The sequence below is a fragment of the Melozone crissalis genome, unplaced genomic scaffold (assembly GCF_028551555.1).
Source record: "Melozone crissalis strain CALT ecotype California unplaced genomic scaffold, PUWL_Pcris_2 ptg000068l_1, whole genome shotgun sequence".
Lineage (NCBI taxonomy): Eukaryota > Metazoa > Chordata > Aves > Passeriformes > Passerellidae > Melozone > Melozone crissalis.
Genome location: NW_026535846.1, coordinates 15442612 through 15462118, shown reverse-complemented (window position 1 = coordinate 15462118; position 19507 = coordinate 15442612). Strand labels below are relative to the sequence as shown.

The 19507-nt window shown below is 38.5% G+C and overlaps 1 protein-coding gene across 1 annotated transcript in view; it reads right to left on the bottom strand.

Annotated features, from left to right (window-relative positions):
• Positions 1 to 4974: 4974 nt before the first annotated feature.
• The window catches only part of STK26 (serine/threonine kinase 26), a 29564-nt gene continuing 15031 nt past the window's right edge, over positions 4975 to 19507 (bottom strand). The window contains exons 3-12 of the mRNA XM_054289919.1: positions 18989 to 19219; positions 11780 to 11836; positions 10022 to 10130; positions 9773 to 9930; positions 8155 to 8340; positions 7378 to 7526; positions 6625 to 6718; positions 6074 to 6136; positions 5847 to 5983; positions 4975 to 5422 (exon numbers count right to left, since the gene is read on the bottom strand). Of these exons, the coding sequence (XP_054145894.1) occupies positions 5398 to 5422; positions 5847 to 5983; positions 6074 to 6136; positions 6625 to 6718; positions 7378 to 7526; positions 8155 to 8340; positions 9773 to 9930; positions 10022 to 10130; positions 11780 to 11836; positions 18989 to 19219 (1209 nt within the window). The 3' untranslated portion in view covers positions 4975 to 5397. The remainder of the gene's footprint in view (positions 5423 to 5846; positions 5984 to 6073; positions 6137 to 6624; positions 6719 to 7377; positions 7527 to 8154; positions 8341 to 9772; positions 9931 to 10021; positions 10131 to 11779; positions 11837 to 18988; positions 19220 to 19507) is intronic.

Genomic DNA, 19507 nt, shown 5'->3' with positions numbered 1-19507 from the left:
GAAGGGTGTTTCAGGCCCTTTTGGGAAGGAGCAAGATCTTCATGGGGGGCTGCTCCTAGAGCTGATGCCATGCGGACAGGACAAAACCCCAGCATACAGCCTGTGTCCTCCGCCTGCCTCACCTCCCTCCACTGCTGCAGGGAGCACTTGGCACTCAAGGGCAAGGCTCTGTGTGTGGCTGTCTTCTCCCTGGCCAGTTCAGAGGATTATCCTTATCCAGAAATATCTTAGGAGTGCTTGTCAAGCTTTAGAAGCACCCTGTGGTGAGTACTGGGAAGTGGGTTCACACTCTCTAACTGTGCTTTGCTTAGACACATCAGCCATCACCTCCTGGCAGCCCCAGTACCTCAGTGCTCTGCTTAAATCTGAGGGAGAGAGATGTGTAAGGGGGTTCTTTGGGGTCCTTTGCTTCCCCAATTCTGTCCTCAGATAAGCAGCATGGGAAAAAAGATATCAGGAGCAGGTAGGAATGGAACAAGCAGCTTCTTGGAAGTACTTTTATTTTAAAATTGTTACCCTAAACCTACATTAAATTTACTTGGAAATCTTGAGAATGATGACACCTCCATAAGAATTTAGGGGGAGATCTTGGTAATTTTCTTCAAGAACAACCCTGTAAGTCTTTGTAGGACATGACTCTAAGCAGGGAGACAGGCAAGAAAATCCATGGTGGAGAAACCACTGCAGCCTGCTAGAAGGATTTCAGAAACATGGAAATTGGGACAAAAAAGAATAGATTAAAATGTAGAAAGAACTGGGCTTATGGGTCCTGCTCACTCTGCATGTTGCTGTCCTTTGTTTTAGAAGGTGGACAATAAAAAAGAGTTGTTCACACTGGAGTTTTGAGTTCCTCCTTCTGCCCTGTGGAATCTGCACCCCAAGTCCTGCAGGCACCCCCCCAGCACACCTTGCCCTGTGCCTCCCACCTCAGGAATTTCCCTCAGTGCTCCCAGGAGTTGGTTTCCTTCTCCTGCTCTGCTGCCTGGCCTCCTCTGTGCCTTTGCTGTCCCAGCAACTGGGGACACTTGTGGAGATCCCTGAAGGTTGCTGCAAACAGCCACATTCTTGGTTGGCTGCCCAAAGAAATGCATGAGCCCAACAAGTGAGTACATTGTAAGGTTTGCTTCTGCTCCTGGTTACCCTGTGCTGAAGTTGGGAGCTGCAGTGATCCCTCAGGCTGCTCTGGCACATGTTCTACTGAAAAAAGGGATAATTCTGCCTAGAGGGTTGTTTCTACCCCATTCCCAAAGCTCTGCACCTTGGAAAGAGCAAGAATCACCACTCAGCACAACATTTAAGAATGGCAGTCTGTGGGCACAGTTTGGTAGAGGGTTAAAAAAAGCAGCAGCATTTCAAACACAGGCTGCACTCACAGCCCTGGGATACTCCACAATCACTGTTAGCTCCTCAAAGCATGTGGAGACACACCTTGAGCATGTCCCACCACGAGAGATCATTGTACAAACACCCTGCCCAAATCCTCAGGAACTGCCAGGACTGGTCTTCAAGACTGTGCTGGGAAAACAGCATTGAGAGGGAGAAACAAGGGCTTGGGAACTATTTTTGGATTTTTCCATGGACTAGGGAGCACTGGGGCAGTGTGGGCACTGTGCCTCAGCACATCCTACACATGGTCAACAATAGCAGAGGAACAAAGCAGCTCGTCAGCAAGTGACACAAATCAACATCTCTGAGCTAAATTCATTGCTTAAACCACTTTACTGACTGATTAAAATGAAGGAACAATCCCAGTAAGCAGTGGCTGACTTGTCAAGGAACAATTGAAACAATCCTTGCCTAAGTCCTTCCCCTCACTCCCTGCTCAGCCCTATTCACCCTCGAGATAAGGACAACTATTTAAGTGATTTTGTTCCCCTAGGAAAGAAAACAAGGATGGAGAGAGGACGTGGAAGGATTTGGTTTGCTGGTGGTGAAAGACAAACAGCAGAACCTGGAAAATGTAAACTGTTACAGTCCTTACACAAAGGATTATTGAGGGGGGGAGGCACTGCAGTGTCACAGTGGGAAAACATCAAGCTACTCAGTGCATTCAGATAGAAGTGAGTGGTTTATATAAAACAGATAAAGGTTTAGACAAAATAGATAAAGCTGTGAAATAAGCCGACATACACACCAGTAAAACTTTGCCAAGAGGAAAAGAATCTTATTCCAGTGTTAAGTCATAAAACAGTGCAATAAAAATCAGACTTCTAACAATCACTAAACTTTGTGCAAACACATTAAAAACTACACACTCTCCTATTCAGCTGTCGAAATTGCAAGGCTAGAGCAGGTGTGATGACACTACAGTGCACAGAAATTCACAGAGGGGTCAGAGACCAAGGGCTTAAAGAATGGTTACATTGATAAAGGACTCATCTAGAACAAATACATTTCTCCATTCTGCAATTCAGATTACTTTGATAAGATTACTTCAGCAACAATTCTTCTCAACCTACAGCAGGAAGCTTGGCACACCAAAAGAGCAAGAGATGGTTCCTGCATGAATATTTGGATCTATCTTTCCATGAGCTACCTGCCAGCAACAGAATACTGCTGATTAAGTTACACAGTTCATCAATAACTAAAATGTGGGAAAAAGACAGCTCATTTCTGGAATCAGCAATACAGATGTCCCTTCTTAGGAGCTAATTAAAGTCTTACTATGCACAGAGACTTCAGGCATATGCAGTACAAAAAAAACCCCTTATTGAATGAACTGTAATACAAGAGAATGAGTCTGTTTTGTACACATGTGAGGGAGTTTTTCCCATGCTGTCCCATGAGGTAGGTATACATCCCACCCATTCCACAGGAAAAGAAGAGGCACTATAGTTCAGCAACTTATTACAGTTTTATCTCAAACATGTCAGGTTCCAATTTCCCATGTCATTTGCTAACCCCACCTACCCAGAACTGTCTGTGAAGCTGCACAGATTAAAGATCCTGTATCAACAGGGCAGAGCCATCAGTTACAAAACTCAGGAGGAATTCCCATCAGTGTTTCCCTCAGACTGCCACAGGAAAAGAACACCTTAAGGGAAGTGACATGGAAGTAAAAACACATCTTTAATTCTGAAAAATTTAAATGGATCTTCTTAAAGTGAGATTTGTGTTGAGGCTGTTGAAAGTTGAGGGAGCTGTGGCACAGGCCTTTGTGTCCCTTCACTGCCCTGTGCTAAGGCCAAAGGCAGGCAGAGCTGTGACAGAGCCGTGACAGAGCTGTGACACCGCTGCACTGCCAGCCAGGTCTGAGCTCACACATCCCAGCCAGAGTCTCCTCCCTAGGAGAGGAACCAAACTGACCCCTGGGACTGCTCCATCCATTCCTGGGGCACAGCAGCTGGGAGGAGTCCCCTGGCCAAGGACAGCGTGGGGCACCCAGGCAGGGAACACCTTTCTCCCCACACGTCTGTGCCTGACATGTCCACACCTCTGCACAGCTGCTGAAATCCAGAACAGAATGATACACAACAGAACAAGCTCATGAAAGTTTACAGAACTTAAATATTTATTTTTAAACCATTTTAAACCCCCCAAAACATTGAAATAAGCTTCATCTATAAACAGATTTACAAGACTAACAACTACAGAAGCTAGAGGAGCACTACAATTTGTTTCTGTGATGCAGTTATTTTGTAAAGCTTCAGATCAACTGTATTTACAACTTTTGCTGCTTTTACATTTATAAAAATATTTATTTAATCCATAACATTATTGTTTTCAAAAACTATTTCCAGACTTTTTTCTCAGATATAAATTCTAATTGAATTTCAGTTATATAGCAGATGAAAGTTTTAAACAGAAACATTTTTTTAAAATTAAAACAAGGAGTTAAAAGTAATTTTTTTTACAGTGTAGGCACCATTGAAAATAATTGTCCTTGGCATATCTAACCACCATCTCTCACAAGTGTCCTTTATATAAAAACGATGTAATGGCAACATTTGACGAAAAATGCAGTATTTACTTGCACACCATTACTTTTTCAATATTTGGCAGATATATTTCAGATTCTTTAAAATGACTTTTGTGCAAAAACAAAATGTGCAGGTCTGAACCATAAAATAAACACACCCAGCCTTTATCAAAAATAAATTTACACCAACAGTTCCACAGCTAAGTACTGAAAAACAATCCCAGTTCAAAACTTCAGCATAATATACATACTGGGTTGAAAAAGGGAAAAAACCAAATCAAAACAAAACAACAGAAGAGATTACCCATCTAGCAGTACCATAAATATATAACTGAAAGCAACTTTATAGTCTTACCTACTTTTTATGAAAAAAATCACTCTGTACTGCACAGTACTACCTTTTTTGTGAAAGAATATCTATAACTCAGTTATTTGCATATTAACTGGTAAATACATATTTAAAATACACTTTCAGAAAATTATAAACAAATGATGTTGATGTACTGTATTGAATGTATTTCAGAACAAAAATGTGTATAAATATCTTACAGGAGAAACAACACCACCACACAGAACGCTGGTGTCACGCCCATCGCTACCTGCGGGTGAGGTATGTAACATGCGACGCTCGGCTTCTCTGGCTCCCTTCCACCCAGGCATGTAGACTCAGAGGAAAAAAAATTAAATTAAGTTAAACTGGACTTCAGGTTTTGTCCATTATTGCCGAAAGCCCCACCCCCTCAACTGTATTGCTCTAAATTTTTCCTACCATGATGATATAAGATTGAGTTACTACTTCAAAACCTGTTCTAAAAGGTAATACACAGACTGTACATCAGGATAGACCTGTTGCTACATATCACCTGCAAACTATTGCCATATTGCTCTCAAATATATTTAATCATAGAGCTGCCTAAAATACTGTACCAATTTAGAATTAAAATAGATACTGTTGCAGGTTTGTTTTTCAGGGCACGATAACTATATGCTGGTTGAAGCAGGTGCTACAGCAATACCCTTGCCACTACATTACATGTCTTGAATATGCTTGTGAAAAAGCTATTTTTCTCTGAAGCTCGTTAGTGATTTACAAAAGTTTAACTCATGAATATAAAAGACCTGTACAACTCCATGTACAGGAACAAAACAGCATCAAAACATACTGTACTTGCACATTCTATTAACTAAAGTAATGGTTATTTCTAAAAGGAAAACTGCACCTCAACATTTATCAGATTAAACAGGTGAAACTACAATATTAAAAGTTGTTCTTTACAAAATAATTTCCTGAAAATATAAAACCATGTGCACTGCCACAAAATAGTTGAGTAGGTTCTTCAAATCCTCAATCACCATCAATATGTTGCAAAGATCCAAAAGGCACAAGGAGCTCATGAGCTAAGCACTGCCAAGCTTGAAGTAGTTTTGGTGGGTTTCACTGGGTCCATATGAAACAGCAGTCAATTGTGTGAAGTTTCTTAGGATGAGTCATTAACAGAAAATCTACAGATAAAAAATGCAAGTTAAAAAAATTGTTAAATATATTGTTTCAGCTAGGCAAACAGCACATAAATGTTTCTGCATCACTAAAGTAATACATGCCTTCATCTCAATGGTTTATAGTACAAAACCCACCAGAAGTGACATTTTTAAGAAAACATCACTAAAAGAGGTAAGAAAAAGATTCTCTGTCTCCCCTCTTGCCTGTAAATATGCTTAAGAAAAACGTGCAGGCTAAACTAAAGAAGCAAGATGGAGCAACTACAGTAAAGCTGTAGCACTTCAGGACCAGATACAGTAATTGTTAGTGTTAGTTTTGGTCTCAAACAGAAGTGTTACCTGTAGCTATTGGAATCACACTGCAACATGTAACTACAAAGCTAAAGCACTGGACATAGCAGATACCTCTCATCACTAAACTACTTACTTCTGAAATTTCTCCATAAGTTTCTTCACCATCTTATCTGTGATCCCTGGACATGTTGCTTCTGCCATATTGATGCTTTTCTCAAGTTCCTCAATTGCTTTCTTTCTGTTAGCATTATTTGTGTCCTGCTGCTTGAGCTGAGGAGCAAACCAAACAATTTAAAACTCAGAAAAGTTATTAGACACTTGGCTAACACTTTCAAAGAAGATTTTTAAGCCAACACTTACCTCAGCAAACACAGGGGTGATTATCATAGTTAAACAACTCAGGGTTTTAACAAGATCCTGATCCTAGAAGTTAACAAATATAGACTACATCAGCATATTACAACTTATATCAGCATATATACAACATACACACTGCCTCTTAGCACATGTGATTTTTGGAGGTGAATTAAATTTAACAAAGTGTTTAAATACATTACAAAACCCACAAAGACACAGTACATCAACAAATGTTATGGGATATTGAAACAGATGCCTGAGGAGACATCTCAAACAATGTCATTCAGCATCAGAAAAACAGTTCAGTTTTCCCTCACTAGTAAGAGACTTTAAAATTCCCATCTCTATGAAAGGATACTACAGTACATCTGCAGTATATTTTGCATTTAAGGCTGACAGGGCATAGGAAATATCTCTAAGATGCATTATCTCCACAACTGCAAAAAAACCAGCCAGTTCTCATGAAAAGTGAAGTTACTAAGTTTTATCACTGTCTTCCTTAAAGTGGCTCCAGAAGCAGCAGTTAAAAGAAGAACTCCTCTGTCCGTACGCACCGTCCCGTTCTGGAGCTTCTTCGCGTCCGGCTTCTTCCGAACTGTAGTGAAGCTCCACTCAGGGTGAGAATTATTCTCTTTGTTGCTGGACTCCCTGAAACAAAAAGGACATGATGTACATAATACCAGCCACAACAGCACACCCAGCAAGCACAGGTAACCCAAATACATCCCAAGTCTATCAGGATTAGTTCCGTATTCCTTGAAATAATAAGGAAAACACATATTAAAACATTAACTGAACTTGAAAAGAGGCTGAATAAATTGAAATGTGATCAAAAGCAAACAGAAGATGGTATCTGCCTACAAGGCTTACCTTCTCCCATGGCATCCCATTTAAGAGTTATCTGATAGCCAGAAAAACAAGACACTTACAGAAAGCATGTTATTCCCCAGGCACTATGCAAACTTCTTCATGCACCTCAGCTTTGCTCTGCAATATCTCTAACTGTGACTCAGTGGTTTTGGTACAACCACTGGCCTCAGACTAGGAAATAGATAGCACTTGAACAGAACTGAAATTGAGTTTAAAGAAACAAAATTTAAAGATGTAACAAGCACACAGATTGACTTATGTGTTACTCTTTAGGACCATACAGGGGGTTTTCTTGGAAGAAGACAATAAAAAAAAAAGGACCAGAGACAGGTGTACAGAAATGGTGTTATTACACAGAAAAGCTGCAGCAAACCCACTTTAAGAACATTATTGAAACCAAAAAACCACACTCAAAAAAGACTACAAAATAAACTTACGAATCTGAACCATCTGAATCACTTTCATCACTACTGTGTCCCTCTGCTTTCCATCTCTTAAACCTATCAATCAGTTCTGTCAGATAGGAAGTCTTCTTGGCATTTTTCATAATGAATTTGTGCTTCAGAAGTTCTTTTGCAGTGGGGCGCTGTAAGAAACACATTAAATATTTAATGTCATGCTAACATTTCATGATTTTAAATGCTAATAGGGAGACTTAGTAAGACAACAGACTTCTAGAGCTAACTTGTATAATATCAGGAAATAAGTGAAACAGGAAGTTAGAGAAGCCAGTAATTCACATTTACGAGCATGCTAAAAATATGATCAAGTCACCCATAGACTATAGAGCTTATCCTTCCACGTTAGAAGGTCACACCCAGGAAAATGACTAATGAAAACTCTCCAGTGCAACATTTCCTTGTAAGCTGAATTCACACAGCAAAAGTTGCACTGAAGAAAAGGATTTCAGATTATTCTTTCCTCTGTTAAGGCTTCTCTTCTGACATTATCCTACTTTAGAGTGCATTTTAGGAATCTGCCTCTGCCACTGTAATTTCTTTCAGCATTCTCCCTCTTTGAGTATTTTAAACAAAACAAACTAGGATAGAGACAGAGAAGCACCACTAAAATTCACAGTGCAAAGTATAGTCACTAAAATTATTTCATCCATCACTGAAGATGCACAATGCCAGCAAAATACTTCACAAGCACAGGAGAGCAGAAAACAAAACTGAAACATCTACACACACATGCACACACATTTATCTACTCACAAATGTTGGGTCCTTATTCAGACATGCATCAATGAATTCTTTAAAAGGTTTACTGAAGTCTCCTAATAAAGTGGGAGGATTGTTTTTCGGAATGAGGAACAGAACTCTCATTGGATGCATATCCGAGTTGGGAGGCTCCCCCTTGGCCAGTTCAATTGCAGTGATGCCCAGCGACCAAATGTCAGCCTGAGAGAGGGAAAAGGGACTGTTAGTACAAAATTATGGGCTGTCAGGACTAAGTATTCAATAACTGACATCTTCACAGATAATGCATCTATATTATAAAATTAATGTTGGCCTAAGTAGACAATACAAACATTCCCTCGTAACACTTCAGGAACACCTGACACACAAAGGCCTGGCTGACTTAATCAGGGTTTAATGACAAACATCACAGATCATCATTTTTGTTGCAGTTGGTGTTTTAACACTGCCAGCAAGTTAAATGGACACCTAAATTTACACATTTTTGAAAAAGCTTCAGAGATATTGATTTGATATCTTCCATATGTTAATGACAAATTGTCACAAATTTCCTATGTCTAATTCAGTTTGTTTAGGTATCCAACCTTGTTTGACAGCTCACTCTAAATGAACAAGGCAGAAAGCTGAATCAAATCCAGCAGGAGATCACTTAATCTCTTTCCTAACAGACTGCTTGATGAATTTAGCTGGAGAATTATTGACAACTAGCTAGACTTGAAACACCAAGGTCACAGTGTAAGTCACAGCAGAATAATTAAGTACTATTTATTTTAGCTAAAAGCATCATTATAAACAAATTCTGCCTTTGTATCAATACACAGTATGATATTTTGATATAATATATAAAATATTAGTATTCTAAATTTTTTTCTGATTTTGATTTCTTTACCCAAGTGAAATATATTATTACTTGCATCTTTTCAGATGAGCTCCAATAGCTACTTAGATCACTAAAGGTGTTTCTCATTAAAAAAGTGTTTGGCAGTAGATGACTACACTGGGCCCAGAACCATAAACCAAAACTGCCCATAGAGTAAACAAGGATTACAATTTGCATCTCTCCAATATTCCTTTTTGCTCACAAGACCTAAAATAGCTGTACTTTATAGCAAAGAATTAAACTAACTCACTGCTTATTACTGAAATACCATAACCAACAATTGTGTATTGGAGCAAAATTATTTTAAAGAAGAGATGGGGCTTACAAATTTCTGGAAATACTAAAATGTATCAATTTCTAGTTTACTTTCCAGCCTTTTGGAGTAGAGAGTCCACCATCTTGCCTTTAAATGAACTGCCATGTTCTGGTGGCATTTTACCTTGGGAGTATTTTATTACTGTTTGAATTAAATGCAAAACATTGAACTGAAACCAAACCAACCAACCACCCCACATTCAGGGAGTTGCTCTGAAAGAGACATGACATCACCATTTTATTTGGTGACTTTGTACCTGAGTACAATCACAGGTAACTACTGCATAAAATCAATTCAATCCTACTTTTATTATTTGAAACCTGTAATTTCAAATTTACTTTTTTTCCTCCCCATAGTGATAGAGCTAAAAGCAAAAAAAATCAAAACAAATGCTGTTGGATAACCAGATACAAAAAAAAAAAAAAAGTTTTACTTACTTTTGAATCGTATGCTGACTGCTGAATAACTTCAGGGGCCATCCAAAATGGGGTTCCAACAAAGGTATTTCTCTTAATTTGTGTGTCTGTTAGCTGCCCAGCAACTCCAAAATCAGCAAGCTTAACATCACCTTGTTCTGATAACAAGACATTGGCAGCTGCCAAGGGGAAATAACAAAATAACTAATTAGAATACTGTTTTATGGTTTTTAAAGGCTTTAACAAAGTAACATTTGAAATGTTGCACACCTTTTATATCCCTGTGAATTTTCTTCTCTGAGTGTAGGTAGTCAAGACCTTTCAAGATTTCCTTTAGCATAGTAGCAATCTGGAACTCATCAAATGGGCCAGCACGCAGCTTTGGAAAAAAGACACATTAAAATCATTTTAGTCTTGTATCTAATTTTTGCCTTGCTTTGATTAAATTAAATCTTAAACCTGAAACATTTTTCAAAATTAAAGAACTAACCAAATTAATGCAATATTCAATGCAATATGTCAGTATTCTAATTGAAATAGGTGCCACTGGAATGATCACCTTCACATCTCTACTGCCAATACACTGAAAATGCTCTTACTCCTCAAATACACACTGTGCTCCCCTCAGCATGCAAAGCATAAGAAAAGCAACAACTAACTTTCCACAAATTTGTATTTCCCTACAAGCAGCAAACTGAATTTTGCAATTTAGATTAAGTAAATTAAGAAAACCAGTTCATTTCAAAATAGATTTATCTGTTGATTGTGGGTTTTAAATTTAATGATGCAGTTTTCACTTGTCCCAGTATTTTTTATTCCATGCTTGGTTTTGTATCAAGAACATAACATACTACTATAAAGCTGCTAATGTATTAAGTGTAAACATTGCACATTAAAAAGCTATGCAAATAAAACAAAAAAAAATTAAAGAGAGCAATCAAAAAAATACCAACACCACAGCACCAAAACAGTGAACACCATGAAATTATGGTAAAGCAAAGCGAGGCAAAACTGAAATTTTATTCTTTTAAAATTCTATTCCTCTACAGGTTCAGTAATTTAAATTGGCACTAGTAATAGCTATTTCCCTGTTTCTGACACTCCACAGAACACAATCAATTACTCAAAACAGTTGAGATTATCTCACAGCCCCTTCCTCAAAAGGGCCAAGTTCTAGAGCTACAAACTACCACAAGCTACACCTAATTACTGTGCTTTTGATGAGTTAATGTGATGTAATTTGATAAAGAAGTTTAAATAGATTTGTGAAGTCAAGCACATACTTCAACTCTCACAGACAGGACTCCTGTTAGTGAAAACATAATTATTACCATTCTGTAATAGTGAAGACATGGTATTTTCCCTTCAGAATCACACAAAGACTGAGCTATATAATCTCACAGGAAAGGGTGGGTCTGTAGCACTGCAGCTGAGGCAGAGCTGCCCTGAAACCAGGGGGAAACCACACACACTCAGCAGACTGTGCTTGTGCACTCTCCAGCCTACACCCTCCATGAATGCCACACTATCTGAACTAAAAGGCACTTTCATGCTTAACTGAAAATACCTGAACATGGAAAACCCAACATCTTTTAACCAGTTCAAATTAACTGTCTGTGGACACACTCCTCATTCATTCCCAAGATCCAAACCTAAAGGAAACATTTTTTACTGAACTGTAATGAATTCTACTTGGAGGAGGTGGGAAGTGATGGACAGAGGATCCCAAACCTCCATCAAACATACAGCAAGAAAAGGACTTCTCAAACTAAAAAAAAAAACCCTGAGAACTGAAAACAAATGGATGCTTCCTAATGCTTACAGCCAAAGAGCAATAGAGAAAAATTAACACAATTCAATGTGACAGGACTACCATTCAAATTCACACTTTTTAGACCATTACCACATAGCAGTGATGTAGTATCAGCTGCCTCCAGATACTTATTTTTATAAAGTGATATAAAACCACAATGAAATAAAGTTCACTGATATTTATAATGCAAAAAAAAAAAAAAATCATATACTTACAAGATCCAAAGCTGACCCTCCACCCAAGTATTCCATTATTATCCATAGTTTTGTGCCCTGTAAAGGAAGGCATGAGTTGTCAAAAGTCCAAGGCTGCCATAAAAAAATTATATATATATTTCAACAAACTACTAGCACACTCTTAGGAAAAGGTAAATAGAGAGCTGTTAATCACCTAATTGTATGCAATTACTTCTTGTAGAATGATCACACACCTCCTGTGAAGTCTAATGTATGTTATGGTTTAAGGCCTGGCAAAGCCAAGGCCCCCATAAATATACCTTTTACCTGATATCTGCTGTGAGATGTGGCCAGGAAATAAGCAAAGCAGGCTCCAACTTAAACATAAAGAGAAGTTTATTAACTAAACTACACACACAATTACTAAACTACACACACAATTACTAACCTACACACACACAGGGAAAAAAACAAGGAGAATGAGAACTACACAGAAACACTTCCTTATCCTCCTCCCACCAAATTCCCAAACACATTTACATTTCCCAAAAAATTATCCACACTCGGTCTGGCACCACCCTTTGGAAAAAAAAAATCAAATCTTCAGCTCATAAGGGATAGACGGAGTCCTTCCTTGTGCCACGGACTTCTTGTCACAATCAGCAATCCGCCCGGTATCTTGCTACCTCGTGACATCTCCTTTCCATGCCGAGGTGCTCTCACCACCTGGCATGGGATGGGGCAGGGGCCTGCCTTCAGGGCCTTTTAAGAATGCCTCGTCTCGTTCCAAGCAGAGTACAGTCACAATCCTGGGACCTCTGTCCCCCCCATGTCTTCTATACCCCCTGGGGCCGAGGGGTCTCAAAACCAAACTCTCTTGACGCCGAGCCTCCGCTTCCCCCTGCAATACAGCCTCTGCCTCACCAGGAAACAGTCCATGGAAATACAACAAAAAAGAGTCCAGCAAAAACTGCCACTCCATCTTCCTCCATTCCTTCAACATCTCTCTTCTCCCTTTGCCAGACCCTCCTTACTGGCCTAATTTTCTTCCTTCATCTTCCACTCCTGTCCCTTTCCCAGGAAAGGCAATGTTCTGCGAAGCCTTCATTCCCCAAAGGGTTAAAAGGTCTCCCAGGCGGCCGGACTGCCCGCTGCCCCCCCCCCCCTTTCTCCTCCCAGCCGTGCTGCCTGCCGGCACATGATATCAAGTTTCAAGATATACAGTTCGAGCACGGGCTGCATTCTCTGGGGGGGGGGGGAATAAACTGGTCGCTCAAGGGTCTGCCACCCTTCCTCCGAACCCGGGCCTACCGTAGATGGCCCACGTGGCTCTCCCCTCCCCCAGCCCAGCCAGCAACTGGGCCGGGGGAGAGACTTCTTCACGCCGGAAATCCCAAGAGGGCTCCGAAGGCCAAGAGCCCTGCTTTTAACCCCTTGAGTTCGTAGTCTCAAGAGGCGGATCCAAATGTCCCACTGGTCAAACTAAGTGCCCATCTTAAATTCCAATTACCCATTGGTAATCACAGCAAAACAAAATATCCCAGATGTCCCATTTCCGGTCAAACCACGACAATGTATTAATTAATAAGTTTGACTTCTGTATTTAAAAAGTAATGAAAAAACACCATCACTTCTGCTGAACAGTGTCTAAAATTATTTCACTTAAAGGAACAGAACTTAGAGGGAAAAAAGTGATTAGGCAGTGGTTTAAGTTTTAATTAAATACAAATAATTGTTCTGAGGACTTTGAGAATATGTGTTTCTGCACTTCCTCCGTGGAGAGGTCTCATCCTCTAGAACTGACAAATTATTCTAACACTGATTTCTAGGTACTGACTTTGTCCTTGGCTTGTCACTGCAAAAGGTGGCTGGTTCATAGAAACAAAACTGGAAGCACTGAGCAAATCTACAGACTACTTCTTGCTAGAGACCCCTCAAAAAACAAAACTCAAATATGAATCTATGTGGTACTAGTCGAGAAAATTTCGTGAATAAATATATTTATTTAAAATAAAACCCAGCTATTAAAATATTCAACTGAACCATAGCTGGTGAAGTACCACACACACTGTGTAAGTTTCCAGCAAATATTTACCAGTGCTAGTTTCTCATTACAGAGCACAAGCTTAGGGCAGGAGCACTCTTTAAAGCCTCTTGCATTCTCCATTGTATACTTTCCCACCCTATGGCCTGCCCAGGGATGGAAATCTAAAGGAAACTCAGCAAGCAAATAAAGGTGCAGTTTCTGAAAGCACCACATCCAATCATCCTAACAAAGTGTGCTCTATTAGATTTATACTAAATTTAAAAACCACACCATTTATGAGAGTCTATTCCAATATTATGATCTCAGCAGGGAAGGGCTGGCTAATTTTAGCAGTTTTTATAAAGCCCAACTTTGTCAGCTCAGAAGACCTGCAAGGAACTCCTGTTCAAGGCAAACATTGTGGTTACCAGACATGTTTGGAGAATTTGACCATTACTTGAAAACAGTACAGGGTGAAAATGAGTAAGTTCTGTTTCTCAAACAATGTCTCAGAGAAATTGCTGCTATCCACTGCACTCGGGTGTGGGCATTTTCTAGCCAGGCATGAACAACCTTTTCCTGGCTATTTTCTGTCAGCCAAGTATAAACAGACAGGGCAGAACAACCAGAATCTTTAGATTGTCTCAAAGCTTTGCTGCACAAAGTGCTGCACAATTCTGATGGAAGTCTCTGGATGTCACTGTAGGATTTCTCCATATTTAAATCTGAAAAATGGAGAATAACTTCAGGGTTGTTTCAATTGCAAAAGAAAAGAGCAAGCTCAGGTGGCTGTAATAGTTACAAAGCTAGAGACTGAAAACCTTGGTCTAAATGGCACAAATAAGGAAAAGAGTCATGGAATTCCAGTCATCAAGAGATTTATCTCTATGGTACTGCTGGAAAGTCCAGCTGAAGCACTTCATCAAGTGCATTTTCCAAATTTGTGCAACCAGAACATGCCAGAACTATGGTAACTTTTAATACTTTTAATCTTTTTCTTGCCTGAACTGGTAGGGGAGTAATGCATTTTGACAAGCCATTAAGCTGGAGGAAAACACTCATTTCAGCTATCTAACCTAACTTATCAAGGGGACCCTCCACACCCAATGGTTTATTAATGGAGATGTTAATTGCAATCCAAGTGCAATAGGGGATGAGGAGACAAATTTAGATCCTGACCTTCTACAAATATGAAATAGCTACAAATACCTCCATCAGGACTTACATTATCTTACAACCACAAAAGCTGCAATACAGCTGAAGCTCATATGATTCTACCCACATTAGTGAAGCCATGATATAAAGGTAAAACATTTTAGTATTGTACACAAATGTGTTTATTGAGGTGCATTCTCTGACTGTATATATGCTTGTACATCACCTACCAGTATGTTTATAAAACTACTGATCTTGCCAGACACTCAAGGAAAATTTAGGAAAATTTAGAAAAGCTTTAAGGTTAATTCAATGGGAAATTCCCATTTGAACCTCAAGATGTCCCACACTACCATGATATGGGGCTTTTGTACCTTTTTGTGTCACAATAACTGACATCAACTTCATCACAAGAACCTCAAGGAAGCTGACCTTGCCATCTTGTACCAATGATAAGGTTTTTCAAGACTAAAATACCTGATAACAGACAAGTAACACTGCACTGCTAGGGAAACTATTAAAGGACTGTCCATAGTTTTAAAATCACATTTACAGGTGGGATATACAAGCTGTAGCTAATGAACAGCTAGGCTGCAGAATGTCACAAGTCAGTAAGTCAAGTAAGTGAAATAAAGACACTCTAAGTCAAGTAATTGAAATAAAGACACTCTTCCTTTCTGCCTTTCATCTGGGAGAACCTGCATGCAGCTGGCAAGCCCCAGGCTCCCTGGGACTGGGTTGCCTCTGCATCCTGAAGTGCAAAGAAACTGTCAAGATACAGAATATGTAGAACAGACCTTATCATTGGAACAAAAAAAAAAACCTCTAATCTGAAATGCTTGCAATTAGAACCCCCTCACAATTACATCTCTTCTTCCATGCTTTAGTTGTAACAACTTTTAGTTATCAACTATCTTGCTGGAGGGAAAACTCAAAAATTACAAAATGATGACAAGAACAATCTGCTTACTCGAAGTTTAGTTAGAATTGGTTAAAAAAGAGTAAGTTACAACAGAAGATGTTCCATTACAGTTCAGCTGGATGAACTGTGGCTTACATGATAAAACTGAATCCAACACATGATCTCAGGGGTGATTTCTTCAAAGTAGAAACTATAAAATTTAAAGATTTAAGACAGATCTACATTACTGAACTAGAGAAACATCAGCAAGTGCTGTAGGCAACCTGAATGCTTTTGCACTGAGGGTTTGCCTTGGTATTTAGTCAGGAAAATACTAAGGCTCTTTGAACAGTGTAAAACTACAAACACTTCTAATGGCATTTCTACAGCTTCAGAGAGAGCTACATGTATGATTTAGTAAACTATTTCTAGTTTACTAGAACACTTTAGTAAACTATTTCTAGTTCATAAAGCATGATCTGAAACACAGCACACTGGGTCAACCATTTTGTTGGCCTGTAAATAAAGATGCAAAAGAAAAAATAACCTATCTTCAATTTTGAAATATCTTCTATTTACTTTATGCTCTTTTTAACCATTATCTTAAAAAATTATTTCTAGGAATTTTTCAGTGATCTTTATATATAAATTGAAGTATCCAGGAATAAACATATGGGACCATTATGAATGTGAATTTCACACTACTTATATCCACTCAAACTGCATCTGATCTCTGCAGTCTAGGACCCGGCTTTGTAAGAAATAAGACATCTTATTTTTCAGAATTTAACCTCAGTATCCTTTAACCTTTAATTATACAGTCTTTGTATACAACAACTGTACCCATTTCATTGTTTTAAAGAGATACTCTCAAAAAGCTGCTATTACTAAAATGAAAAGGCAGAATAAAAGATTCTTTGCACACTGAACAAAGCCAATACCCTCTTTCCCCTCAGGAATCTCAAGCTGAAAGATCTTGAACCAGCAACCTAGTCTAAGAACAATTTAGATAGAAGATACTACTTAAAAAGTTGCTTTATTTATTTTTAATTACAGAATTACAGGTATTAATTTATTTGTGGATGTTTTATTCACTTTATGTGGGGAATAGCAAGCAGCAGAACTACCTCTCATGCTACTCTGGGATGCAAAACATTCCTGTGAACAATTTTTTACTTTTTTTGTTGTTGTTTTGTTGGGTTTTTTTTCCAAGAGGAATTTCTTAAAGGAATGAGAAAGTAACCAAAGTCCACAAACACCTCCCCAAACTCCATGCATAGAAATTTTCCTTCCCCCAAAACTTTCCAAGTGTGAAAAGTAAACAAGAGATCAGCATTAATCTTTCAGAATGTATCCATTTAGAACAGAAATGGAAAGAACTCACAGAGTGGTTAGGAGAGTACTGCTGCATTAACATGATCCTACATTTGCCAAGAATTTTTTTAAATAAAAAAAAAAAACCTAAGCAGAATTTAATAGCTGAATAGCACTGACAGAATAGCTAGACTTTACTTTCCATACCTATATTGCTGAAAATAATGATAAGACTATTTTCTTTCCCTATCCAATCCATAACTTATAAAGCTTTTTCCACCCCCCACCTCTGAGAAAACAAAGAACAAACAAAATAAATCCCCACCCAATCAAAGTTTAATTCCTCCATTCATAGCTGCTGAAATCACTGTTCAGTTCTGAGATTTCACAAAACACTTTTCCAAGCAAAACCACTGACAAGTAAGAACACTTTCCATGACTTACTTTGACCTGTTTTGTACTTCAGGGCAAACAACTGGGCTTTTACAGCACAAAGCTGAAATGATGGATATGCAGGAGAATAGAATTTAGGACTTAGCTCATCACAGAAAATAAAGGACTGTAAAAAAGACTGATCATGTCTGGATCTGCAGCACCATTTGTACACTGCTCCAGGGGAACCTTACTAGACGAACTCAAAGTTATCTTGAGATGAACCTGCTTGTTCTAATATGCTGTGATGGTAGAAAGTAAATCTCACTTCTCAGACATTTATTACCTATTCACAAACACGACAAAAATCCCACCAATTGAGCCCAATAAATAGAAGCAAAAATGGGTTATCAATGGCAATTTGTATGTTTACTCAGGTGTGAACAACTCACAGTAAACAGCAAAGCCACTACAGCTGTCTTCCATTAGCCAAAATGAAAAGTAAGTATTTGGAGTATACTAAATATACTGGAAATATTGGAAAAATAACTTGCCCATTTAGTATTAAAATATAAAAGATTGAATACTTTTGCAATTTAAATGGAAAAAGGCAAAATCTACAAAGAATATTACTAAAATTCTTCAAATACAAGTGTGAGACAGAGAATGCTTATCAGAAATCTGCCTCTAAAATGTACAAAACCCCACTACACCTTAAGAAAGCAGAAATGCTGAGAGGGAGACCAAGCACCAAAAAACAGAACCAGAAAAACCTCCCAAAGTGAAGCAAACAAACCAAAACCAACAAAAAAACAAACACAAGCAAATAACCCCTCCCAGATACTTAATATACTTTGAACTATCACTACAACTTTAGCTTTCATTAAATGTTTTCAGGGATTTTTTACAAAATCACTTAAAATATGTCAGCAGTGCAAAACATTTAAGCAGTACTTAAGGTGAAAAGTTTTACTCAACATTTTGGTTTTCTGTAGGTTTTATTTTGCTTGTTTGTTAAATTATGCCTTAGATAATATTTCACACAGTGGTTACATAACTGCTGATGTCAGTGTTACTTTGTCTCAGGCCTGCTAAGCTGCATGACTGCCAACACATTTTACATGATGCAGGGTTTCTTTCCACACAGGAACAGCTTTTGCTTCTGTAACTATGAAGGTGTATTTCTTTTGCTCAGAAAGGCCACAAAACTGTGCTAGGGATTGTGGAGGGAGGAGAGAAAACCAAGGCCCAAAAGCAATGGCAAAAAGAATCCTTTATCAACTCTGTTCATTCTTTAGCCATTTTGTGCAAATCCCAGGCCTGAAGACAGCAAAAAAACAGCAAAAAGAGAAAAATGAAGTGAAAAACTCAGTTCAAAGAAAAATAAAAACCTACTAAAAATGCCAAGTTGGCATGATAAGTCTTCCTTAATTTTAGATGATTTTCATAGCAGCATTTTCTGTGCAATATTATACATTACCTTTAAATATGATCCATAGTATTTTGTTACATAAGGACTATCACACTGACTTAAAACAGTTATCTCTTGCTGTATATCTTCTATTTCATCTTCTGCTTCCTCAAGGTCTATGATTTTTATGGCAACCACTTGCTGTGTCCGGTTATCAATTCCTTTGAAGACCTCACCAAAGGAGCCCTTCCCAATGCGTTCCAATTTTGTGAAGAGTTCTTCTGGGTCTGCTCTGTGGTTCTAGAAATAGGAAAAAAAAGGGAAAAAAGACACATGAGTTGCTTAATTTACTTCCAAGTTATTAGCCCTCATTACTCCCCAAGAAGCACACCATCCAGATTCATCATCACCACAAGGGTTGCATCAGGTTAATTTATTTCCTACACACTAACTCCCAATTCAGCTATTAGTTACAGAACATACATTATGCAATTCTGTCAAAGGTAAGTGAGCCTTACCAGGGAGGGAGTCAGGTACAAACCTCATTTCACTTCCTCACATAACCACCCTTTAAAGAACAGAGCTGTT